The following is a 26,737-nucleotide window of genomic DNA, read 5'->3' on the forward strand; positions in this document are numbered from 1 at the left end:
CGTAAAGCCGTTTAAGGCATACTCCGAGAATAAAATGCGTAACAACGCGGGTTTACAAGAGAAACATACAAATGACCGCCGGTAACCCCGAATTCGAACACGCGTTCTATTCGAATGACGTCATATCGAACATGGTGGAACATGATTCGGGTTCGAAACATGTATGTGGCAATCGTGCAGACACACGCCCGAACTCGAACATGAATATCAGCCTAGGCCGCCTTAACCCAACCGAGCTGGCCGCTATCGTGTCGAGTGCTCGCCAACGGCAGGATCGCCGCAGGGTTCATCAACGATACGTACTAGTATTTTTGGCTCACAGAACGCTTCGTGTTGATGTGCAAATTACTTCGTCACGGGTCATTTACAAAAATTAAAAAAAATGGTAGAACCGAGTTGCCTTTCTTTAGAAATCATTGGAAATATCGTACGCGGACTCAAAAATATTTCGAAAATTTGTAATTTACGGAAATTTCTTAAGAAGTTAAGAACAAGTTTGAAATGTTTGTAAAACATAAGATATCCCTTTAAAAATATTTATAAAAGATTGGAATTAAATCTAAACAATAGCAACAAACACCGAGCTAAGAATGGGGACCCGATATTGGTCGATTGTCGACATGTAGATAACCAGGCACATATATGTACATGTAGCTTATGAAGTGAATATTCCAATTCGTACATATAATAAAAATAAATTAAATTGATAATACCCTAATTTACATAATATACAATTCGTCGCCTAGGTGTATTTTTTACACCTTTCTTGTTTCTCTTAGGATGCCCTGCCATTCCTTCAATTTCAATCAGACCTTTTTGCAAGGCAGTGTGGACCCCTATACTATTATTGGACCATTCATCCTTGAATCGACCTAGCATTTGCAATTGACAACAGTGCTCTTCTTTTCTTCAACGCTAGGAGTCGCTCACATCATCAGCAATCACCGTCATTATAACACTACGTGGTGATGAGAAGATGATCGTTGCTTTATAGTGAAAAAGAGCTTTTCACATCCGCACGCTGTCGGTCTGTATGTTAGCAGCTATGTTAGCATGCGGGTTACGAGACGACATGCCGGTATTAAACAATATACGAGCTTTGTTTGAAATTGCGTGGTTTTCACACCTGTTAATAACTTTTTCCCGGTGGAAAGTATTTCCTTTTATTCCTATGGCTATGTCAACAGAAATGACTGGTGCATGTAGTACCTAACCAGTACCTACACATGATATGTTTCAAACTTTTTCTTCTGTGCAATAAATTGTGAAAACCTGAATAATGATAATTAGCGCAAACGTTGTAATGGATATTTAGAGTAAAAAAAAGACAAGAAACAACACACAGTGAATCTGATACTAGATCAACACAGGTCACTGCACTCTGATCACCAAGTTTTCATCGCTCTTCAAGTTAGTACGCTGAATCAAGATTCAAGCCTCATTGGTTGAATCAGGGACATATAACGTTTTTTGTTGAACATGGACGCAAGGGGAAAGCACCTGTCCTAAACTTCTGACTAGCTTACCTGCGGTATTTTCCCGCCGTAGAAGCCATGCCCTATTATCAAGCACGTGTCCTAGACTCCTAGTACTATTTATTAGGAAGAACAAACAAAAAACAAACCAACCAATCGAGCTGAAGTATGTGTTGATTAGCAATTCTATAAGACAATGATATACTCTACTTCCCTCAGACCAATAGGCAACGTTAATGAGTAATTTTTAAGAAAGCTTAAAAGTTTGAAATTGGAATCCACCTGAGCTCATAGCATGAACTTTAAACTTTATTGTGCAATCAGCTTTGTAGCCATACATGTAGTCGCTTGTTTATTGTTGACAGATAGCCGTATCAAATCGCAAACATTTGCTGCCGTATTTCTATCTGTAAACAGCTGACACCGTCGAAATGGCGTCAAATGAGAAATGAGATACCAGAAGATGTTGTGAAAAAAAGGACATACCGCGTCTTTTCAAAATCAACGTGCAATCAGTCACCGCACGAATACCGTCAAAACCACCGACAAGCGCCAAGTCGTGAATTGACATTTCGGTAACGTGGGTTAAAAGAAACAAGCAGGAATACCCAGGCGTGGTCAATGACGATTTGTCCAAACACAAAACACAAAGGGACAAGAAAAACACAGTCGGACCGGGAATACCACACGACCAGGGCCGTACGACGTGCCAAAATAGCTTCTATTGTCCACGCTGTTCACTCTGAAAAGTACCCCTGTACAAAAGGACGTCAAAACAGGTCCTCACAATGGCAACAGGGAATTCTTCCGCGGAAAAGTAGAGTTTTCCAGGCCGAATCGTGGCGTGAATAGGCTCAAGTGGGTGGTAGAGTTGCGGAACAGCCTAGAATTGAAATAGTCGGTTTTTGGATATCAGGTGTGCCCTATCCGTTTTGGTTGTATGGTAAGAACAATGACCCTATTTTCGCGATGACGCAATGACGTGTGCACGTATACATGAAAATGATTAAAGGCAACTTTTAAACTTCCACTTTTAAAAACAGTTAAAGTCATTTGTTTCAATGGCCAAATTTAGTCATTAAAACCAATATTGATATAACAGTGCCAAAAAGCACAAAATTCCATCAATTTCAATGCCCCTGACGTGATGTCTGATGGAAAGATTCAGAAATCAATGTTTTCTTTAAAAAAAAGTAAAATCTCATCAAAATTCAAATGCTAAACGCGACGGTCCATCCACTGCATTTCTGCAAGTGAACATTGGGATTTGGCGCATCCATTGATATATGCCTTTGACTTGATGACTGACGGAAAAATTCAGATATCAATGTTTAGAAATCAATGCTTTCTGAAATTTCAAACGCTACATGCGGCAACAATTCATCAGCGCAATGCCTCTCATTCAAAAAAGTGAACTTTGCAATTTAGCGCATTGATATAGTAAAGTCACATCCGTCAGCTGTTGTACTCAGGAAAGGTCACAAAGTAGTCCATTAAAGTCCTTACTTAGCTTGAAAATGAATAATATTCCACAGTTGTTCATTTACATGGACCATATTAATATAGGCGTGAATAAAGACGTGTATTTGGTAGAATAGATGGTTCCTTGCACGAGTTTTTGGCTTGTCAATGGTATGTAAATGATCCCGCAGCGGATGTCTCCACATTGTTGACGTGCGTGAACAGGCCGGGTGGGAAAATGCCATGGCGGCCGTGGGGCCCGAAAGCAATCGTAGCGGCGCACCGTTTCTAGGCGGTCTAGGGCCCACACACGCCGACATGCGCGACCACAACAGCCCGATGGATCCCAACGACTCCCCCACCGAGTCGATCGAGCCCGAGGAAACGATAGAGAGGCCGCCAGACTGGGTGGAGGAACGATTCCGAGTCGACCGCCGTAAGCTTGAAGCGATGTTGCAAGGTAAGGGGGAGGGCGATGGAAAAGTCTTGGTTATCACGACGGGCAAATGTACTTTCCCCGTCAAAAATAAATCACTGTCTGCTCCGAAAATGCTGCGGAGTAGTTTCTAGATCTTGTCAGAGGGACTAGCCAGGTTTTGCAGGCCGGGAGGCTAGCTGACAGAGTTAGAGAAGTGGACGTGTGCCAAGGAACCCCGGCGATCGAGAAAGTTTGCAACACAAAATATGTTGCTACAAGCCACCACTAGGCAAGATGTCTACGGCGGGCCTAAGGTCGACCATGTGTCATGTCCCCGGCTCGGTCAGACAGTCAGAAATAACGAGGAGACTTGTAGCTAGGTTTGCGACAATCTCAGACAAGGGACAGCCCGGGCCAAAGAAGGAAATCCGCGCGTGTGCGTCCTGTTGTGGAGTGACACCTGGTAACGTTATGATAACGGTTCATTCGGGTGCTCGAACATCGGGGAAAAACTTTCCCAACTTCAGACAAGTTGGAACAATAATCAGAATCATACGTAACGACCTTACAGATTTTCTTACTGGTGTGCCGATATGGCCTTGTTTGTGTCAGTGGAAGGGAGAGATATGTTTCCCGTAGAGACCCGGGTCCTGTGGTATCCTAACCTAACCGGCGGCTCGCAGCGTCTCTGCCACCGAGCGGGACACGAGCCTCGCCCCGGCCCCCTCCCTGGGGAGATCCCTGCCTTCTAGACGTTCCCAAGTCTGGCCGGACAAATTACGAACAGGGCTGCAGCTATCGGGTTCGTGCCGGGCACGGGCTAGTGTCGCTTTCAATAACACACGCTGTCTAGTGTCGCTTTCAGTAACACACGCTGTAGCTTTCAACACGGACAACATGACACTTAAGGTTGTACTAAGGAAATGTGAGCTAAGGAGCCGCATAAGTTTGCTTGGCGACAGTCAATAACGCACCAGGGAAAACAAGGAAAGAACATACACAAACACATTACTTACGATTGTGATGTTGTTGACAGGATTTAGAGGGCAATCATAGTTGTTTGACCACGGCATAGACACCGGTCCAAATCAACCAACCCCCTGGGCAGAGGAAGTCAAAATATAATTTGTCTGAGTTTGAAATTGTTGAAAATTTCTCCATGTGATGCTGCAAGGTAAGGCTAGGAAAATGAACTTGATCTGTAATGTGTGTCATAAGATAGCATCCAATCCCTCACAATTTGCTAGCCCCTTTGTGTGAATGCCCGGAGAAAAGTAGTTTCGTGTTACAAAAAAACATCAATTTGAGCATTGGTGTGAAGTGTGGCAACTTGATGAAAAATGTGTAGGTTGGAACACTTGAGAGGTGGGAGGGGGGCATGTGTCAAGTTTGGGGGAACTTTAAACTTTAAACCAATCTTCCACCCCATAATTCACCACACATATCTGCCATACCAAAATGTTGACCTCAGTCTATTGTTGATAGTTGCCATGGTAACCAAAGGAACAGGAAGAGGGGAGTTGTTTACGTTTGGTACAGAATGCCATGATCATGTCCGCAGTATGCTAACCATCTCAATCTTGCAAAATCATCCAGAGCTGTAGTGGTCACATCTGAACTTAGTAGGTATTTTAACCAAAGATTATGCCTTGATCTGCTGTATTATTTTTAACTCTATTAAAACCATATGTTAATTGATTTTTTTGTCAGACTGGCAAAAAAAATTGAAGCCCAGGTGCAACCGTTTTGCCTTTTCAGCAGATGAAGCATTATTTTCTTGACACATTTCCAGGGAAAGGTCACGATTAGGCGATTCTTTTGGACGTACAATGTGAAATGTCAAGTTGCTCAAGTTATCTAGCAAATGATTTGACAAATTACAAAACCTGCTGTGAGTTGGGTCGTTGCAAAGAATGGAGGGAAGATGTTTTTTGTGCAGAGATCAGTGTGAATTGTCCAGACAGGTATCATCCCTTACCTGCAGTAGTCTGCTAGAGCAGGAAGGAAACAATTATCATCTCGTGAAATTGCACAATGACAGTGTTGTACCAAATTATATGGTCCTAGCTAACAATGACAGACCTCTTCAGGTAAGCTCCTCCTTATTGTGACATGGCAGCGATGAATCAAAGCCTTGTACAAGAGTATATTTGGAGATTATGATGCATTAAAGGTAATTACCATGTAGAGCAAAACAGCTTGTCACCCTGCCATGCTAGCAGAACAAGTATTTGGTTTGAATGTTAGAATCGGTCCTTCTAACATTGTTGTCTTTTTTGACATATAATAATCTATGTTCTAATATCCTATTATATCTAACAGGAATGATATGGGCGCCAGTATAACCACGGATGATGTAAATGTGCACAAATATTATGTTGAAGTTGAGTATGTATCGGTGACTTGTGAGTACGTGGTGTGGCAGTCCGGTGTGTCTATCAGAATGTTGCCTGGCATTGGGAACATTTCTATAGGCAAACAGGCATCACAGCTGAGTTTGGCGCCAGTGTTTAGGGTTTGTGTTGTGTGTTTTACCCCACCGGTGCATAACCTGTCCTTATACACCACACGATACACCACCAGCAAAAAAATTGTTTATCTACACTTCGGTTTGAAGTCAAAGAACAGTCTGGGTCAATATCCTTCTGGCTATTTTGGTGCGATGTTGTTTTGCAGATAAAAACGTCTCTGGATTTATAGTTGCCATAACTAATAGATTGTCACGGCCTGAAGAATAGTCAAGGCTTAATGCAGTAGCTCTTGAAGGTTACCCAAGTCTTGAATCAAGATTTACAACTGTGGAGGGGGGAGGGGGGCAGTAAGGGTTGCTGACTAGATTACAGATTGATTTCCTAATTCTATATACCTCAATGGAAGATACAAATGCCATGAATAATGTATATCCACAGGCTATGGTAAGGAAACAATAAAATATACCTGTGTTAGTGCTTTACAAATGATTTATGTAACAGAAGGGACCCTGTTTCTTGGAATTGCTAAAATATCTTCTCTCCCAAACTTGTCTGTGTACCTGACAATGGCCAGACTCATCGTTATGCATATTCGCAATGCAATGGTAGTGTCAGATTCAAAGACAGTATATTGTATCTGTGCCAGAAGATTGTAAATGGTGATAGATGTTATGCTTTTTGCGCCTGCACGTGACACTTGACCAAAGTTTATTGGCTGGATTTGTCTAGAGGTTTACCCTTGCATCACACACTGCGGTTGCTGGCTGGGAACTTGGGTTGGACTCAAGCCATGCACGAGTAATGTAACTTCAGGCAATTTTGAGCGGCATTCCCTCTCATAACAACCGGCCCTTGTGTTGGCGTGGAGGGCTTCTCTCCACCAGAATGAGCCGATTGTTGTCTCTTCTGAGATCAGGGAAAGTCGGGAGCCATTGTTGTAAAAGCTAGCGGAATGCTAGAAGCCTGTCGCAGCGGAGCTTTACTAAGATCTGTTTGGATAGATAAATCGCGACCTTAATTGAGAGGACACTAAGAAAAGGACAGTGTCCCCAGGCTAGGATTGCTAGTATACGAGCAGTTGGTTATCGCTGGAGGGAGGGGCTAGTTTAGCCTTATTTAGGGCAGAGCAGCGATGGGAGACAAATTAAGTCCTGTATAGTTTATTCCCACGGATATTTTCCTAGGCTTTTTATTTGATGTAGTTCAGCCCTTGTAGTCAGCAAGAAACACCTTCAATGAAGCTGGCCCCATTTCTTTCATTACGTTTGTAAACTTCAGTCCACGAAGAACAAACTGCCTCAATGCTTTAAAAACCCAGGTGTGTGCGACTTGCTACCTACGTGTTTACGGAGGTATTGTTCCAGTGGACGATGGTATGACTCAGAGTCTATAGTGTCAAGAACGCTGTATCCCCAGCCAACTAGAGCACACAATGCCTCTTGTTACTCATGAAAAGAGCAACCCGAATCGACAACAAGAATCTGAAGTCTACTCTGTCTATACTCCATTGCCTTCATGCAAGAGTACAAAATGAACTGAAATCAATCAGTCCCTAACCAGAGATGATCTCAATTCACACCCAGCCATACGCATACAGTGTCTTATTTCTTGTTTTGTCATTCAAGCAGGGTTTGAGTATTTTGATATCTGTTGTGATACTGATCCAGTTAACCTGGTCCTTCTTGGAAGAATGATCAAAGCACTGTCGGAATGTACCTCTCGTATATTTCTGATCAAAATTTCTTAACGCCAGCTCTCAGATTTTCTTGTATGACCAGCCCGTAGTTGTTGTGATTCCTGTAGAATTTAAAGTACTCCTTTATAACCGGCTGTGTCCCAAGTTCCATCCCACCATGTGGCTGTGTAAACACAGGAGGGTGGTTGTTCCCTCGCACATCATGTTGAGCACCCACCTTGTACCAAAATATTTTCCCCAGGGCTTGTACAAATATATCAATACTCCCACAGAGTCTCCAAAACTCCCTGGTATTCCGAGATAGCGAGTAATATCCGCCGATGATACATGAGGCATGCCGAAATGATCGTACCACCAGGGTCGGAAAACGGTATGAAATATCGCGTACTCAGGAAATGCAGCATCAAAAGATCTTTACTGGCACCCACTGACATGATATATCTCTCATATCTCGCAAGTCTTCAGGCAGGATATATACCATTACATGTCTCCCTGGATGACTCTAGCACTAAATTAATGACCTCTCTGGGTCAATTTTGCCATCGCTGCATTACATTTCTCCCCCTGCATAGGAAACATGTTTCGTGTAATCATATTTGTCATATAGATTGTTGGGGCTGTCTAGTTTGATTAATAACGTGAATATGCCTTCCTTGTTATTCTTTAATATTCGCACAAATGAACATTGTCTGGACCAACCAGTGGTTTCATCTTCAAAATTAAATTACGAGATAATAACATAAACTAGGGTAATGTAACTGGAATAACATTTGTTTTTCTGGTAGATAATTAAAAATGTACCGATGGACATTATTCAAATTGAATATAATCGTTGCTTGGTATTGTTGTGCATGTCTTGGCATGAAGAATCCATATTGATTTTTTTTGGTTCGGATTGCTTTGGTGTCAAAAGTACAGACCACACAGGGTCTAGCTACGTGTGTGTCTCAGACAGTACAGATTTAAATTAGACATGTCTGTTTTCTGGGGGGAAAATTCATATCGTCATACAAGAAAAATGTAATAAGTGTTTTGTGAAGCAAGAAAACCATCAATAAACAGGTCAGTGTGAGGACACTCACACATTGTGATCCAAATCACCTGACAAAACATAACAGAATCGGGCGGGAGTTACTTTTTAACCTGCCTGCCATTGGGTGCTGATTGTGATTGAATTAATACCGTTAATTCCCCCGTTGCCATGAGACTATCCATTATTACATAGGTTCATTAGTCGTGACGTTTACCTACTGAGGAAAGAGTAATGGATAGGCTCATCACCTGGTCTATTAGTGAGGAGGTTTCGCCAAGATGCTGGGCAGATTAAACAGGTCGGTGTGACGTCCTTGATTTTATAGCACAATCAGGCGCCACCAGTTCTGCTATTGTGCTGTAAAAGCTGGCTTCACAGGGCCGTATTTACCTTCCAGTCAGTGGACAAACTAGACAACACTGGAGCTGTATTGGTGTAGGAAAAATTAGGTCTAATCTGCTTACCGTGTGTTTGAGATCTACAAGAAGACCCTGTACATTCCAGCCCAGAGCAAACAAGTTAGAATAGAAAGAAGGACAGAAAAAAATCCTTTTTGTATGTGTGTGTGCGGTTGTGTGTGTACTGTACTTATAATACACATGCTAGCTTTTAACACTGTCTTGACTTTTTTTGGCAACATCTGGTAGCAATTATTGTACTTTTTATGGACGTATAATTTTGGTTGTGAATTATTATTATAGTGTTATGATATGGAAGATGTAATATTAGTCTTTGCTTTCAATAGTCCTACAGTTTTACTCTGTTGTGTTTTGCCATTTGGATGTTTTTGAAGCAGCTGTTAGCAATTTTTTTACCAATTTTCATAGCTGTAATTTTAGCTGAGAACTTCACTGCAGTACATGTATTTTTGTGATATGATAAATCACTTGCTAGTCACCGTTAGCTACTGTTATGCTTGTGTAGCACATTATTTTTGACATGTTTAGGCACTTGAACGTTATATAAAATGTTGGTGAGAGTTAGAAGACAGGAATGTTAGCGTCGTGCATACCAGGAGTCTGCTGAACTTTACACGATTGTGCCAGGCATTGTCGGGGAGGTGGGGAAATGTACTGGAATCCCTACCTTTGTGCCTGCGCTGTTTGGACAAAGATTAACTACAAGTATTTGTTATGCTGTATGCATTGCCAGGTGAAGACATGTGTATAGCCTGCTGTTGTGATTACTACTTTGGTACCCAAGAATGTTGAGACAATGCCGTATAATAATACTTATAACTCCAGCTCTCAAGCAGATGATTTATAACGGTGGAGATTTTTTCTGACATTGGCAATATTGTGGGTGGGGAGGGGGGCATTAGGCTAGCCTTTGTGTGCATGGTGGCTCACCCAACCCAAGGCTAACATAATTATAGGGCCCTGTCCAGTTTGTTTTTGTTACCATCCAGAAAACCTACAAAGGTAACAACAACACCAGAAGAAAAGGAGCCAAAGGGTCTGAAAGTAAGTGGCACCGGGAAGCCTTGAAAGGGATTGCTTTGTGTACCGCAAAATTTATGCAAACATAGTTTTGTATGAAAGGCAGAGGCGGGCGGCTTTAAAAATTGGGGCCCTGCGACGGAATGTTGAAGCCGTATGGCAACTATATTGATTTGCAGTCAATGGTGGAGGCGGAACATAAAAGGTAGATTTATCGACGCACATATCTGGGCTATGGTTGGCTGCAAGTTCATCTTTGTTGATGACGCAAGCAGCCAGAATGTCCTACTGATTGTGATAAAGATAACATTGATGGCCTTCTTTGTGGCTGGGCTTAAATTTACTCTAGAGAGCAGAGATGGAGGGAGAATAATGGAGGAAAGACACAAACAACATGGGTCATTATGTTTCAGGTACTTTTCTCCTTTCTGCAAGGTGAAGGTTGGTGGAGTATTGAATTTTTTTTTCAGCTTGAGTTTTAGAATAAATTAAACAGGTAATTTCTTTCAACCTAATTATCCAATTTATAAATTTCCATAATTGATTGTCTTCACAACAGCATAAAGAAATAGAAAAAGGGATAATATAAACAAGTAAAAGACACAGCATTGTAAAAAGATCATTACTCCTCATGATGTGTGTTTGGGGAGGGGGGCGGAGTAATTTGCAGATGACTGAGATGTTCTAGATCTCTATCCTGCATGTCGCCAAGACATTTGTCACCTAGCTGCCAGGTTCTTCGCAGTTTGCTGCCGCCACTCTGATGTTTGTCTCTATGATGTAAATTTCCCCTGGTAACTACCCGTGACCACTTGGCGCCTTGTTGCGATGCTCTAATCTCAGCGTCACCTTCACACCTTGCCCTTCCTATGTATGTTCTGTGCTGCCTTGGCTCCATAAGCGATACAAATTTGGTTTCGAAAGGATATCTTTGCAGGGACGACTTATGATACATTATTGATTTTTTGGTGTGATGTAGAGTAGCTTTTAGTGTCACAATAGGGCACAACAGTTTATTTTCTTGATTCTCAGGAAAGAACTATTAGCAAGCAGACATTATAAAAGCAGAGGGCAGAGAGGAAACTTGAATATGACTGTATGCAGTCTATACAACTGAATGCACCAATGGAAAAACCTGGTCCTCAAGCTTTGTTTTCACTTTGTTTTTCCTCCTAGACATATTTTTTTTTAATCTGAGAACTGGCAAATCAACCAATTTGATTGGTGTGGCCTTAGCGTCAGATTTACAAATTTGCAAAATTGCTTTTAAGTAATAAAGCTCCCATAATGACAGTCATTCCTTTACAGTTATTGAAATACTTGTTTGTAAGAAAGTTAAAGTTGACTGACCGTCATGCTAGTGATGAGGAATGTTGTCCTTCTAACAGTGGTAGGATTGGGTGTGGGTTGAAGTGATGTATGACCAGGTGCCTTGTGTACTCGAGTAGGAACCCTTCTAATCATGTCACACATCCCAGACACACGTGCAGAAATTTGCTCTACACTTGTAGCTGGCAGTTGTCTACATGGCTTGCATTTCCAACATTTTCTTACTCTATCAATATGGATATCATGGATCACATCTATGTGTTGATTAAGGCCTACTTCTTGAAAAGAAAGTGATTATTTCACCATGTGTGAGCTCTTTATAGAACACATTCAAAATGTGTGAATACATCGTAATTATCATCCAAGTGATTGTGAGAGAAAAATCTAACATATATGAAGTTTATTTTGGTCTCCATGGATGTAAACCATCAAGTCAAGTTTATTTGGCCAGCCATACCTTGGCTTGCACCTGCACAACATAATCACTGTTCTTCAAGTTATAAGACTTCCTCTCCATTCCTTGGGGCTTTGAGTGTCAATACTACTGATTAAAAGGAAAAAAACAAGAAAACTGTTGATAGGGTTGGAATGTGACCTTGTGCACATGTAGCAAATACCAGTGACGCTACGTGTAAGACTGTTTTGTACATTGAACTGAAGATTGTTAGCATTGCAAAATGTCAGCTATCTGGAATACTTACCAAGTGAAGGGGGAGGGGGGCTCCTGTAGATATTTCTTTCAAACTTTCAAAGGTGTATTGGCCCAGGTTGCCTATTAGTACATGTAACATAACATAACTTAATATGATATATCCAGATTTCATTGATGTTGTGCAGTAAAAAAGGCAGTTGAACAAGTTATTCAATTTGCTTGGCCAAAGGATTGTATTATTCCTGACTTTGCATCAGAGCTCAACCTTGAAAAGAGTTTATATCAGATTAGGGAAGGAATCGGCTTCTTCTTAATTATTCTGCTAATTGAGTGACAGTGATTTAACTTGATGAAGGATTGATCCCAAGGTCTAGTTTGTTTTCAATTTCCCCTGAGTGCATAGATCCTTAGGGACTTAGAAAACCCTGAAGAACTGAAAGCTTGTTGATGATATCTAACATGTCAAGTATGATATTAACAATGTTAATTAAAATAATTATTCTACCTGTTTGCTAACATTTGGACAAGTGTTATTATAATGTATACAGGCTGGGAAGGTTGGGCAGTACTGCCTGTAACTTATCCCTCGAACATTGAACTTGAATCTGGACTTAAAATGTTTTGTACTTGACTTTGAGCTCAAATTTAATTTATAAAGGAACTGTACCATCCTATTTTGCGCAGTTTAAGTCATAGTCTGACTCTCTCAAATAACCAAGGACACATATAATGTCATTATACTGTTTGACAGAAACAGTATACATTATCCCTTGTAGCTTGTAGTAAGATATCACTGTATCTGAACCTAGATTTACTCTATCACCCATGACCTGTACTTAGCCTGTAGGAGCATGAATGTACAATAAAGTTCTTTCATTCATTATAATCAGGGTATTGTTTCCCTGCTTACAAATGCCGTAGGTCATGAATTTGAAAGGCGGTTGTTCCAGTTTTACCCCAGTGGCTGTAGAGTTTACATGAGGATGTTGACCCTTGAGCTAGGTTGGCATGTGATTTATAACCTTGCAGAGCACATTCAAGAAATGGTGTCTAGACTGTAACCTTGATGTACACGGATAGAAATAATCTCTCCAAAGGTTTGGACCCAGAAATAAAGTAAAAATATCCCTTTAGTGCCAGCCAGATTTATTTTAAAGTTCAACATTTAAATAGCGGTAAGTGCAGATCAGCTGTACTTTTGTCAGTGCACACTTTCTTTTTTTCATGGCCAAAATTCAACTTCCCTAACTGCTTATGCTATGGGTTGTCCTTCAATAGAAAACTGATTTTTCTAATTAGAAGATGGTTATTAATTTGAAGACAATACAGTATATACTGGGATACTGGTTCTAGTATGTGCTAATCTATATAATCGACAATACCCCATAAGTGTGTATGCTTTCCCTTTTGTTCTATTGCAACCACTCCCCTGCTAGGAAAAGCATTAATCCACTGTTACCTTTTTTGTTAAGATAACCACCGTGAGGCATTCTTCTTAACTTGTCATGGTCCACTTTCTATTGCAAGCATTTTCAAATTAAGTAGTACTTAATTGCATTTAATTAGGGGTGTAGGCTTTGGTTCACCTTGTCACCCAGGAACTGAACAAATAGGTTCTTTGTTTCAGGTAAGTCCGGGATACGGATCACCTGTAAGAAAGATAGCAAGGCTGCTCAGGTGTTGTATTAGTGCGTCAGAGCGGAACTGAGTCGTGTAATGAGGGGCAGTTCTGATAAGTGGAAGTAGTTACTGTAGAAGGAGAAATTTTTGTAGTAGTTTTATCTTCACTATTTTCACCATGCCCTCTTGCCACAAAATTGTAACTCGGTGAATATGTGTTTGATAGTTCTTTTGTACCAGAGAATTGGTTCAACTGCGAACTTGGAACACCCCTAAGGCCTCATCTTCCCTTCTACTGCAAAATATAACCACTGCAAAGGTAAATGGATTACAGTAAGTACTTAGGTAGGGAGGGCAGTGTAGAATATTTGTTATAAAACTGTTCATTGTGTAATATGAAGGAAAATTGGTCGGCCAGATCTAAGAGACTGAAGAATATGAGAAAGATGATTGGATTTTGTTAAAATTAGAAGTTTTCATCTAGTCTGCATATTGCCAGCTGTGTCAAGATTAGAAGTACCGTAAGAACACTGGTCATCATTCCATGCTACAGACAACAAAAGTACACAAATAATCATCTCCCAGTCTCCGCTTGTCAACACCTTAAACTGGGTTGTTTACGCTTTACCCACACAGCTCTTCTCCACCATAGAGTGAGGTGTTGAACTTTATAAGTCAACAACGATTAACGGTTATCAACTTGATATGATTTATATTCATGCCAGGCCGGTACATGTACAGTACATTGCTTACACCTTCCTTTGAGTGAACCTACATACACAGAAAGCCATTAGTAATGTCAGCCCTGTGGACTAGACCAGTATGGGTCAGTTGTGCTGACTGTAGGATAGCATTCCACTCCTATCTACCCTCTTAATCAAGTACAAGAAGTGCATGTTAATCAGGGTCCTTCCAAACAGTTCCTGTACACTTCCAACAAAAAATTGTGTTGACTGTACATAACGTTACAGCAAGCTTAATAACTGTTGCTGTGCATTGGAGCACAGAAAGCTTTTGTACCACTCCCTAGCATGATTTTATCGGCATGTAGCAGTGATATAGTCAGCAGATCAAATCCTTTGTGTCCAGGTATTAAGGTATCTACCTGGCATGTTTGTATAGCCCTTATCAAAACCCTACAGCTGTGAAACTCTGCCAGATGAAGGCAGTGGGTGCTTAACATCTTGGAAAGACATCATTGAGCTGACTAGTGACATGTCTGGCAAAACAGTTTATGTCATCCTGGGCTTGAAATACTTTTTTCTGCATACCAGAACTGGTGACATTAAAAATTTTACCTGCACCGCTCAGAATTCAAGAAATATGGATCATACATACTGTTTAAAAAATGTTGCTATTATTTTTTCTATACCTCATTAACGGCAACAGTCAATGAAAATCCACAAACATGGACATGTATATATAAACCCAGTACATGGACCAGTGCGTGTTAGGTGCAGGTAGATTACTAGTATTATGATGGTATAATGATATATTCAAATGTAAAATACATATAAAGCAAATGTGTAGGAAGATTATATGTACAGATGTTTTACCTATCCTCACCAACAATATGTGAAGACAGAGATTGAGTTCAAAGTCTTATGTCTCTTTTTTTCTCTGCCCTTCCAGCCGCTGCAGAGGGGAGAGGACAGACGGGAGAAGAATTTTTTCAAAAGGTTAGTACATGTACATATCATGATTCAACAGTCTTGATGCAAAGAAATGTTTCTTCCCTTCCTGAAGCATGGAAAACACCACCCTATGCTAGAGTCTGCACGTAGCCAAGACAGGATGGTGGTGCTTTTACTACAGCTCTGTGCCACCTGCTTTTGTATACTTTTGTATTTTTTTTTAGGTAGAAGTTATCTTCCCAATTTTCCTGCTCTGATGTTTGCCATCATCCATGACAACAGAAGGAAGATGGTTATTACCACTTGTACTTCTAAGTTCTAGCAGTTCTAGCAGCTGTGGTTTTCAGTGAGAGAGAAGTGGACCAAGAGTTGGAACAACAAGTCCTGTCCAGTTCATGGTCCACCAAACTCAGACTATACAGTCCTGACATTGCCATCAGCACATCTTACCCATCCACCATGTCTTTGTAGTGTCCTGGGGGAATAACCTGTGTACATGTCTGTCCTGTAGCTGTTTCTATATAGCCGCCCTTTAGCATGACATACCAGCTTTCCCGGCACATGGCACAGCAGCAGCTAGTACCTGTATATTATACTGTTTGACCTGTTACACCTAACCCTTGAATATATCTAACTGTAAGCATGTGTAAAGCTATCTAGTGATGATTCCCCAAGCTACTGCACTTGGTGATAGTGAGTTCCATAGCCTGGATGCTATACCCATAGCACACTGGACAAAAAGTATCTCAGTGACCATGAGATACTTTGTGTCCAGCGTGCTATGGGTCTGGCATCCAGGCTATGAGTTCCAATCTTCGGTAGTTCTGAAGTTTTTGAACACCTCAGTCCTTGGTTGATAACTCTGGTACTTGAATGCATGTATTTCTTCTTGTGTTCCCCCTTATCCTTACACTAACTTACCTGTACCCTTACTCTGCCATCATAGTTTTAGAACCCCCACAGGTAACAATGATTGAAAATACGCATCGCCAGACCACTTCAATGAGCTTTTGTACAACTTGTGTGTTTATTCATGTCTGCCCTGTGTGGGTCCTTTGTTAGTACAAAAATCTATGTAGAAGGTCAATGGTTTTTACTTTTTTTAAACCCTGGTAACAAGAAATACTGTGTTGGGGTTTATTTTGTGCTGGGGAGACAAGTTGATGCTGTATTGATAGTAGGTAGGTTGACTTGTTGGCTAGGAGTCCTGTATATAAAGTAACTACTTATCACCAGTACACATGTGGATGTCATCACCAATGTTTAAGAACAGCAGTAGGATTGCCAATGTTTTGTAGAGGTGTAAAGGTGACTATCGCTTACCACAATTTATGTCAATTTACAAAGGGCAGTTGGCACGGCAAGCAGCTAGACATACTCCATATAACAGACATTGAACCAAACTATGGAGACAAACAATTTTTTGCACGTGTTGAATCTGTTTTCTGTTTTTCATCCTTCTTTTACAATGTTTGCCTTGTAGTTTCTCTGTTAAATCTATTTACTCATTACAAAAATGGTGAGACATTACTGGACAACTAGCTGCTGACAACAAGTTTATAAAAGTTTATAAAGTTTCGATTCTCTGTAGAGAAACAAATTCAAGTGGTTGGGAAGATAGTAGATCCAGTCAACTGTATAAGAGCAATTGCTCCTCATCGTGAAATGTAAGATGAAGCCCTGTGTGGTCCAAGTATTGTCTTGAAGAACTTGGCATGCTGACATCTTCATCCAAGGAACTTCCTGCATTTAAAGGAAAAATGTTTGTTTTGTGACATGGATATGGTATGGTGAGGTTTGTGGTGCTCCCTGTGTGAAATGTGAGGAGACTGGCTGGGAGGCCCCCTTCTGTACTTCCTTTCAGCCCTCTTGACACCATTCTGCACATCTTCTTCAAATAAACAGCAGCAATTTGCCAAGCAGCTTCTTACATAAATCAGGTAGCCATGACAGTAAGAATCTTGAAGTAGAACCACATGGGAAAAATTCACAGACAGTTAACTTGTCTTTCTGTATGCATATGCTATGGTCACTTACCCTTCTACAGATAATGACTTACGGTAAGGGCAAAATGTATATTAATTTCTACTGTAGTGCACATCCACAATCTGGTGCACAGTGTTTATTGAGATGGATTTGACAAGCCTTTTGAGAAGTGAAATTTCATGCACCAACTTGAACTTGACTTCAAATTGAAAGACATTATTTGAAAGCACAGAAGGATTTGACATTGACATTTAGATATACAATATAATACAAAGGTGAACAGCTGATAGTGAGGTACTCTCCAGGACTCCTATGTGTGATTTGACACTGTTAACCGAATCCTTCCAAGCCTGATGTTCAATATAATCATTGGCATTGACAGGAGAATACAAGAACATACAGGTGCAGTATTATCTGTTTGCTCAAAAGCCTTAAGGTGAAAAGATGACATTTACTTTGACATTTGAATCGTGTAGAAGTTCAGTCGTACTGTTCACAAAAACAGAACATCCTTGCTAGAACTGAAATGGCCAGTCACAACCAGCTGCCCTCCTTGAGGGATGTCACACCTGTCATAAACACAGTTTTGCTCAAGCTACTGTAAATGGTTTTATTTCATGGCAGAGAAATAATATAGTTTTTTTTCGATGTAAGTTTGTGGTTGAAACAGTACATAAGTATTACATGTATGTAACACATATTCATGGAGTTATGAATTTGCGTTAAGTGGTCAACAGCAAAACCAGGAAAATAAAAGCGCTGCAAAAGTTTCTGCATTTACAGTATTCTGTCATATGTACACCATGAACTGTACTGTTTAAAATGTTCAGTTGTCAAAGTTGTACACTCTCACCTAGAACATGAAGGAATATGCATGCATGTGTATGTATATACATGTAGTACTAGCCCATCACACACCCATATTGCTAAATTATTGAGAAAACATCCTGACTTAACTGGAATATGAAATGTTCTATGAGTATTACCACCTGGCCAGATGAGGCTACCACTGCTTCCTTCTCTTGTTTGTGGACAAAACACAGCAATTATTTTGACAAACTTTGGCCTGAATGGAACCATAAACTGCAAGTGGCCAGTCTGGGGTTTTGATTGACTGCCTGTGTAATGTTCATTTTGTCAGGCAGTCTAGAGTTGTTTATGTGCCCCCCCTCCCCCTTACATGTGTATTGAAAATTCATTTTTGCTGAGGTTTTATTTTGTGGCAGGGGGAAATGGAGGTTTCTGCAGTGTTTTAACCTTCTCCCTGCTACCTAACCATGTAGCAAATACAAATTTGATGCCAAATTGCCACCTTAGCAGGGAGAAGGTTACTAGATGATGATATACAGCCTACTATTCTAATAAGTAGAAGACATGTCACCTTGGTTAGTAGATTTATATTCTTTGCTTTCTTCATGTAATTGGTTTTTCATTCAGGGGTACCATATAATTTCTTTGAGTTTGATTCTTTTTTCAAATTGATAATTTATGATAAAGGTATTTTTATGACCACATCTCTAAGTGCCAGCAAATCAATTAACTTGACCGCCTGAGGCAGTACATAGTTGTGAGAATGTTTTTGTGTCCCAGCAACGCTACAAGAATATCTAATCAAATTTCTTTTTGCCCGTGGGCATCATCTATGTATCTAGGCAGGTACTGATCATAAAATGATTAGATTAAGGGTCACAAAATAGCAGCAACTGGCAAATGCTGGCTAGAAAAGACACTGGAAATTTTGGAAAACGTGATTTGATCTTTAAGTCCTGCTACATGCACAGGTATCTTATAACCTAAAGTTTATTCCCAAATTTGCATATCATCATTGTTATGTGAATTATTTGAAGTATCACATTAATAACCTTCTCCCTGTAACCTATACAAATTTCATGCCAAAACTGGCAAAAGCTACTTTTTTGTAAATTGTACTTCAGCAGAGAGGAGATTACAGTAGAAATACGTGGGTATGTTTTTAACTTTGGTCATCATGTCAGTTACACATTTCCTGCTGTGCAGTAGTAAAAGTGACGCACATGCCGCCCTCCTTCATTATGGTGGGAAATGTCAGATACGGACTGTGACTCGACTGTTTACAGACTCGTGTCAACAACACAAAAGCTGCCAGTCTCTCCATCACAAGGATTAAAGACACAAAATCAATGGAGGAAATGCCACCGGTGGCTGGAGAGCTTTCTGAAGTCCTGACCAACAGGAAATGATGTCGTCACGCTCTTGTTGAGGGAGGGAAAGATTGGCTAAACTTAGGGAACACGACAATTAGGCCATGTTGATTTGATTATATGGATGACATCCTCTGGGAACCCCAAAACTGATGCGCGCGTGCGAATAAAAAAAAGTTTTGCAAAAAAAAAAAGTTGCTTTCACTATGAAATCTACGTGGTCATGAAGGTTGAACAAATGGCACAGAATATGTTGTGGCGAATAATCTACTCTTCGAATTCTATTTCTTACTATTTTTGTCTTTTTCCTTTGATTTTGGCATTCTACGACATTGGTATCGTTTCTAAATGTTTTCCTTGCAACTTATGGTATATTTTTGCTCATTTAATTAGCAACTGTTTTGCACGATTTACAGTATGTTTTTTTTTTGGAAACGGCCGAAAATTCATGCGCGCGCGGATGTCATCCATATAATCAAATCAACATGGCCTTACGTATTGAGTCTGTATTGTGTACAACACAATGGTTGGACAGGGAGTCCATGCAATGGATTTGCCTAAAGTAATTATGTGTTATTTCTGAGAAGATGAACAAGAAAAGGGTGATTTGAGGAACTCCCATGGTATTAAGTGGACCAGTCGTGTTCTAAGGCTTAAATACTCATGTATTGAAAAGTCGGCAGTTCTGAGAGCATTTTTAAATGCCAGTTGAGAATCCAGTGACTCACTGTCCTTTCAGTTTCTTCTTCTGAATTCAACTTGAACCGACTTTTAAACCACACGTACTTCCATCGGAAGTGTTACTGTCAAAGTGTTGCTATGGCAAAAGATATTCAAGATTGAAAATGTTATTTCTTTATTCCTTTAACCTTCAACTGTTAGTGATGTTACAGCCGTTGAATACATGAAAGATTTTCTCATCTTCTCAGAAGAAGGGTAGGAAGTAATTTTCCTGGAAATGTGATAGCGGTGATAATGAGGGTCTGCATGGGGGATTCTAGCATCGTAAATTTAGCAGGACCGGCAATAAATTCGGGGAGGCTGGCGATGCTTTTTACCTGGATGTCTAACCTTAACCGACGTCTAACAGTTGTTTGTGTGTAAGGTTTTGGGGAACGACTTCATTGGATTGTTCTTTTGTATTCATGAGGTCTACTGTTTTACGGTGGTGAAACTAGTCTGTGTGTACCTGATGCTCAGGTGTTCGACTGGCGAAGACTCTTTCAATAATGATGAAATTGGGTTTAACAAATGATGTGCTATATAGATTTAAAGTGACCATTTACACTTGACAAAGAATTTCCTGACAGCAATGAACATTGCTACAGTTAAGGCCACACCAATTTAATTTGTTGGTTCTCGGATTCGCCTCTTCGTTTTTTTCTGATTTGCAAAAAAAAAAAATTTGATTCTGGTCCTGAATCAACTGAAAAATGCTCATGTTTTGCCCCCCAACAGTTGAGGAAAGTCCTTTTCCTCCTAGTTGTTACAGTTTTCCCATCTATCATTGCAGTGGTTTGATTAAAAGTTCAAAATTCAATGTTTAAATTTTAACCCAGCCTTTTGTGTTGACTTCATGGCTCATTTTGTAGCATTTAAGCCTATAATAGGATGCCTAGACCTGTTTTTATTTTTTTTCGCCCTGTCGCTTCATATTTTTTCTGAAAAAATCCGAGAACCAACAAATTAAATTGGTGTGGCCTAACAGTGAATTAAAATGGTTTGCTTGGCTTTACTGTAAAGGGCATGCAGACCCTCTCTTCTCTCTGGAAGGTTCCATTCATCTATGTATTTCAGCCCATCTGGTAGCACCATCTGGATCAGACAGATGATCTCTATTTTCATGGTTCTCAATTGTCCTGATCTCCCCATTAACCCAGGAGACCCATCAAAAACCTCCTGTGCTCCAGGTTGCTGCCCAGTGTGTTGATCTGGGTGGTTGAAGGATGTCCTATCAACACCACTTGCCCATTTCAGTCACACATGTGTCTACCCTGATGGCCTCTCTTCTCACAATGAAGACTTCCAGATATCTCTCACAATGCTGGGAGTGTTCAAGTAGCTTTTATCATCACTGTAATTGTTCCTAGAACTACTTTATCACCATGACCTGTACTTAAAATCTACAATAAAGTGCTTCTTTTATTCATTATCATTATCAATATCAGTCTTCTTTATCAATTATATGGATATGTCCTTCTAACAAGTTCACCTGTTTCTTCTTTTCTCTCCTTTCCTCTTATTCTTTTTCTTACTAAATCTCTTGTTTCTCAAAACTTGAAAATTTGATTATCTGTATCGCAGTAGGATGGGTACCATCCTTATAACGTTTCCTAGTCCTAACTTATCGTTCTGTAGAGAAGTTAGTAATATGCCAGAAGTTAGCAACATCAGTTTTAGTTGGTTGAAGAGGAGACAGATGAGTGGTCCAAACTGGAAGGATGACTGTAGACTCTACTCTTATCCAATAGTAATAGCTTTATAATTATGGATGGGTCTTGGAATGCCACAGGTAGGGCTTGGATACCCCCCACTGTTTGTTTGTTTATTTGAGCCTTTGTTTATGTGGTGCTTCCTTCCCAGATGCAAATCTACTAAATTGGTATGTCATTACCTTTCTGGCATCCTTCCATGCACAGTATTGTACCTGGGCATAGAGTATTCCTTCAGAAGGCTTGTAACTTGGTACAAAGTAAGATATCATGTAGAAAATGTATACAGAGGAATTTGCTTAGGGCATCAAAAGAGTCTCAAATGTTGTAGTTATAACTTATAGACAGAGCTATGCCTTTCTAAAAAGGTTCGCTTCCCCTAAAAGTAGTAAAAAGCATTTTGGTACCACCTGCTGCTGGTACTAAAGATTAACTGGAGATTTTACTGGGTGGATCATTGATGGATTGCTTGTAACATAAAGAGAGCTAGTGTGGAGATAGAAAAATATGCTTTCCCCTCCACTAATTTTAATGAGGAAAGACAGAACCCAAATTGATTATCCTGAACCCCCCTGAGAAAACACTTGTCCCTTCCTTTACTACAGGTCTCCTTATCTTCTCATTAGCAAAGTCCCAATTATGTTCTCTTTGGTTCAAGGAGCACTCATTCAGCTAGAGCTGTGAAAACAACTTGAAGTCTTCTTTATCAGCAGGTTAATTTCCTGCTAGTGTCTGCAGTCTTCCCTTATGTGTCATGCTTGATTTGGTTTTTTAGCCATCACTATTTCAGGTAGCCCGAAATCCAGCCTTGTTAGCCATAGGTTTGCTTCCAAAAATTCGTTGTCGGGGGGAGTGAATTTTTTTGAGCAGACCTTTAGCTAACAAGATTGTTAGCTAAAGGTTATGGTTATAACCTCCTTGGTCTGCCAGAATAATTTGCCTATATTGGTAGCCTCAGTCCCTTGACTGGCTAACTCTTTAGGCAGATAATCACCCTAGTTGGACATTTCTGTCATGCTTCTAGCATCCTAAGGTGTCTGGTGGAGACTGTTATCAGCTTGGCCAGTACGGTAGTTGGTCAGTCTGGCTGATAGCCTGTGTGGATAGTATGGGTGGGTGGGGGGTCTCCTTGTGTTCCACCTGGTTCTAATTGGCCCCATTTCTAATCATTAGCTGCATAACAGCCATACCTTTGTGTTGGGGGGGGGGGTACGAGCACTGTTCATTCATGGATCCTTCCTAACTTCAAGGACATAGTAATGTCCTTGGTGATCAAGATTGTCAAAACCATTTTGAGTTCAAGATACAGGGTAGACTGACAAGTGTATGTTATCATAAAGCATGATGTGAAAATATATGAATCAACAAAATTGAAAACTGAAGGGACTCAACCTGGATAATATAAATTAATTGTGTCTACATTTCCATTCCAATATGTACTCAAACACATGGAGCGAGGTTGAAATGATCAAGAATGGATTGTATGCAGGATAGTACAACAATATGGCAGTAGTACAATAAGAAGCCCTTGTAACACAACCTAAATCTTCCATTACCATTTTCCCCATTACAGATACCTTTTATTTATCCCTTATTCTGGTGTGATTTACAAATGGTCGATCTTGACATTCATGATAAAAGTCGTTTTTCACAGGGAATGACTGGTGTCACCAACACTGTCCTTATTTCTGACAGCTGATGACCCAAGTGTCTGTTGTTGACCTTGTAGCTGTCATCCTCTTGTCACGGCCATGACTCTCTATTTGACCTTTAACCCGCAGTTCAATGATTCTACCATAAAGCCACACTGTTCTCATTAGATGACTTAGTGTCTGCTATAAGCTTTGTTTGTTGATCCAGTGGGTCAAAACTTCAAAGTTCCTCTGTCACTGTCAGTGAGTCTTTGCAAAGTCTTGACTGATGATGTTTGAATGGAGCATAGAAGGTACTGCATCTTCTTCTTGTAACATTCAACCACAATTCAGTGGAAAAGTGCACCCAAAATCACGGCTCTAGCATATCCAGAACATGAGATATGGAAACGAGAAGTTCGGCTGCAGTACCAAGAAAAGCTGCTAAGGGGTTCCAAAATCTAATTATTTCTTCAACAGATCAAAACTCACCTACAAAATTTTGTATCAATACAGGTACACAATAGCTTCTAGAGTCATTGTGCTAAACCACAGACAAACATACAATTTCCAAACATCCAAACAAATGCTACCAAAAACATGACCTTCTAGGTGAAGGTAACATCTCAGGCTACAAGGTGCCTACAGCTTGTGTGGTGGCAAGTTATTGTAGCAATGCTGTTCTTCCTGAGGTTTGACTTGGCACAGGAAAGGTGCTCATAGTTGAGATTTTCTCACGTTGCTTGGGTAAATAGCGCCAGGAATGTTATCAGAGATTTAGGAGTGCTTTTTGGTATTCCTAAATACCTTCCGTACACAAGATAACCTTTGCTGATCTGCAACACTTACAAGGGTTGAATCGACCTTCGTCTGCCAAGTAGCAATATATTAAAACAGTTTTATTGGATTCAGTGGAAGACAGAAGTCAAACAGTGTGTGCACTGTTGTAAATGTATTTCCTGACATCTTACGTACCGTACATGTGTATCACACACAAACACAGATACAGGAGCGCCGAGGCCTTAAAATGATGGTATCCCAAAATATGCAAACATATGTACCTAAAGCCTTTTTCAGACATTTGTGCTGTATGTGCACTATCTACATTTAGGGGCTATGTATGTTCCCCATAGTCATACATGAATGAAAGTTATTGAAGCTATACATTATCCATGGCAACTTTGAATTATTTGTTTATTTTATGCCTCAGAAATGTTTCTGACATACATGTGTAATGATTTTTTTGTCTTGTATTACAGATTATGGATGAGACGATCACACATATCACATGGCCTTCCAAGTTAAAAATAGGAGCAAAATCCAAGAAAGGTAAGTCGTTTTTGTCTAAGTCAACCACAGAACGCAAGATGTACACTCCATTCTTTTCTTTACTATATCTTGCTACAGTTACCTGTCTGCTATAAGGATGATCTTTATCACTGAAGTTTGACACAACAATGAGGTTAAGAATCAAATTTTTAACCTCCTTGGACACAGTCAGCAATATTTTCTGGACATTCTGTTTTTATCTTGTCTGTTTGAGAGAAGGCCATATACAGTCAAACCTGTAATAGCGGTCACCTTTGTATAGTGGTCACTCGGCCATAGCGGTCAGTTTTTGCCGGTCCCTTGAATTTTTCCCATTGACGTAAGCATTAAGAATCGTGTCTATAGCGGTCACTGTTCAACGCGGTCAGCGGTCACCCCATTCCGGTCCCGCCGGCATGTCAACACCGCCGATAGCGGTCGCGGCTGGCCGTAACCCGCTAAGCACCACGGCCGTAACACCACCCCACCTCGGGCTACGACCGTTGTGAGCCTTGTGATAATTTTCCGATCGCTACATTACTAAAATGTGAACTGAAAATTAGACTCCATATGTGTATGAAATAAAGGAAAACTGACTTTTGACACGAAGTTTCTGCGGTCGCGGGTGTCTTTGATATCTGCGTTTTCCCCAACACCAGTGCCGTGCGTGCCGCATGGAGCTTTCAATGGACTCGGCCGCTCGGCGAAGATTACGGCAAATTATCTTTACAAAAAAACTTAAGAATATCCATATTTGGTTTCTCGATTCCTTGAAATGCGTAGATATGTGCATAGCTTCCGTTTTTCATGGGCATAATTAAAGAAATTTGGCTCGAAAATGCGTTTCGTATTTTTCCAAGATGGCGCATGTTAGCTGCAGAGGGAGGTCAATTGGGGTCATCGGAAGACTCCACTGTTATGGAGGTAGATACACCAAGTTTTATTTAACTTAATTAGCGTCAAATGACGTAATTACATCATGAAAACATTTGAAATACATTACTACAATTAATGTTAGATGTAAATTTAACACTGTAGTGGATATTTTAGAAAAGATATAAGTCTGAAAGGAGAAAATTTTCTGTTGACTACCACATTGGCATAATGGTAGAGGCAGACAACCCACGCGGGGAGAAACCCAAGCCGTAAACAAAGGAGAGTTTTCGCTAAGTTTTCATGTTCAGAAACGACCAAAAACGGAAAGTATCTGGCAACTGACGAACAATTATTTTGCTGTTAACTAAATAGACAGCATCTTGGTACAAAATAACTTATTTACGTGGTTGGAATTCGCTGTGGCGTATGTCGGTCGCGCGAAGCAAGTGTTCACCAAAGAACAAAAACATGGCGATGTCGTTCTCTTCCACTTTTCGACTAACAACAACAACTACTAGTAACGTGGCGATTGCGGAGAAACGATGGCGAAAGCGGAAAGACGGACGCCAAACTTATTCCAAAAGGTTGAAGTGATTCGACTGGCAGAGAGAGTGAGAAGAAATCGTCGAAAGCTGAGCTTAGATTAAATGATTTTGCAGTCGATAGAAATTTGTTTGGAGTTGAAAGTTTGTTGCTTGATTTGCTTTCTTTTCTTTAGCCACATGTAGTACTAGTATGTACACAAGAACAGTAAATGACAACCAGTGATTTTGTATGTTTTAAATTATGTGAATGGTTTCATTGTCCCAGAATACTAGATTAACTGAATATGTTGAGTGTATGTATCTTTGATGTCAAGTTAATGTTTCCATGCAATATTTCTGTATTCTTTTTTTTCAAGCAAGTACAAAATAAAGTACAACTAAAGCAAAAGACAAAAAATTATTGAACTAACACATGTACATATAAAAGGGATTTACCTTGCAAGTGTATGTATTCATATGTTTCAGAATAAAGACATCACTGTTGGTACTCAAAGCATGTGTCCCGTTTTTTGGGGGGGGTCGGGTGTACGTAACTGGCTGTTTCTCTATAG

General features: G+C 40.2%; 1 protein-coding gene across 1 annotated transcript in view; it reads left to right on the forward strand.

The window, feature by feature from the left end:
* Positions 1-3,136: 3,136 nt before the first annotated feature.
* LOC109478127 (protein bicaudal C homolog 1-like) overlaps positions 3,137-26,737 on the forward strand; it is a 55,199-nt gene continuing 31,598 nt past the window's right edge. The window contains 3 exon segments of the mRNA XM_019779619.1: positions 3,137-3,396; positions 15,227-15,273; positions 24,717-24,786. Of these exon segments, the coding sequence (XP_019635178.1) occupies positions 3,255-3,396; positions 15,227-15,273; positions 24,717-24,786 (259 nt within the window). The 5' untranslated portion in view covers positions 3,137-3,254.

This window comes from Branchiostoma belcheri, unplaced genomic scaffold, assembly GCF_001625305.1.
Source record: "Branchiostoma belcheri isolate BF01 breed outbred unplaced genomic scaffold, Haploidv18h27 scaffold106, whole genome shotgun sequence".
NCBI classification, from domain to species: domain Eukaryota; kingdom Metazoa; phylum Chordata; class Leptocardii; order Amphioxiformes; family Branchiostomatidae; genus Branchiostoma; species Branchiostoma belcheri.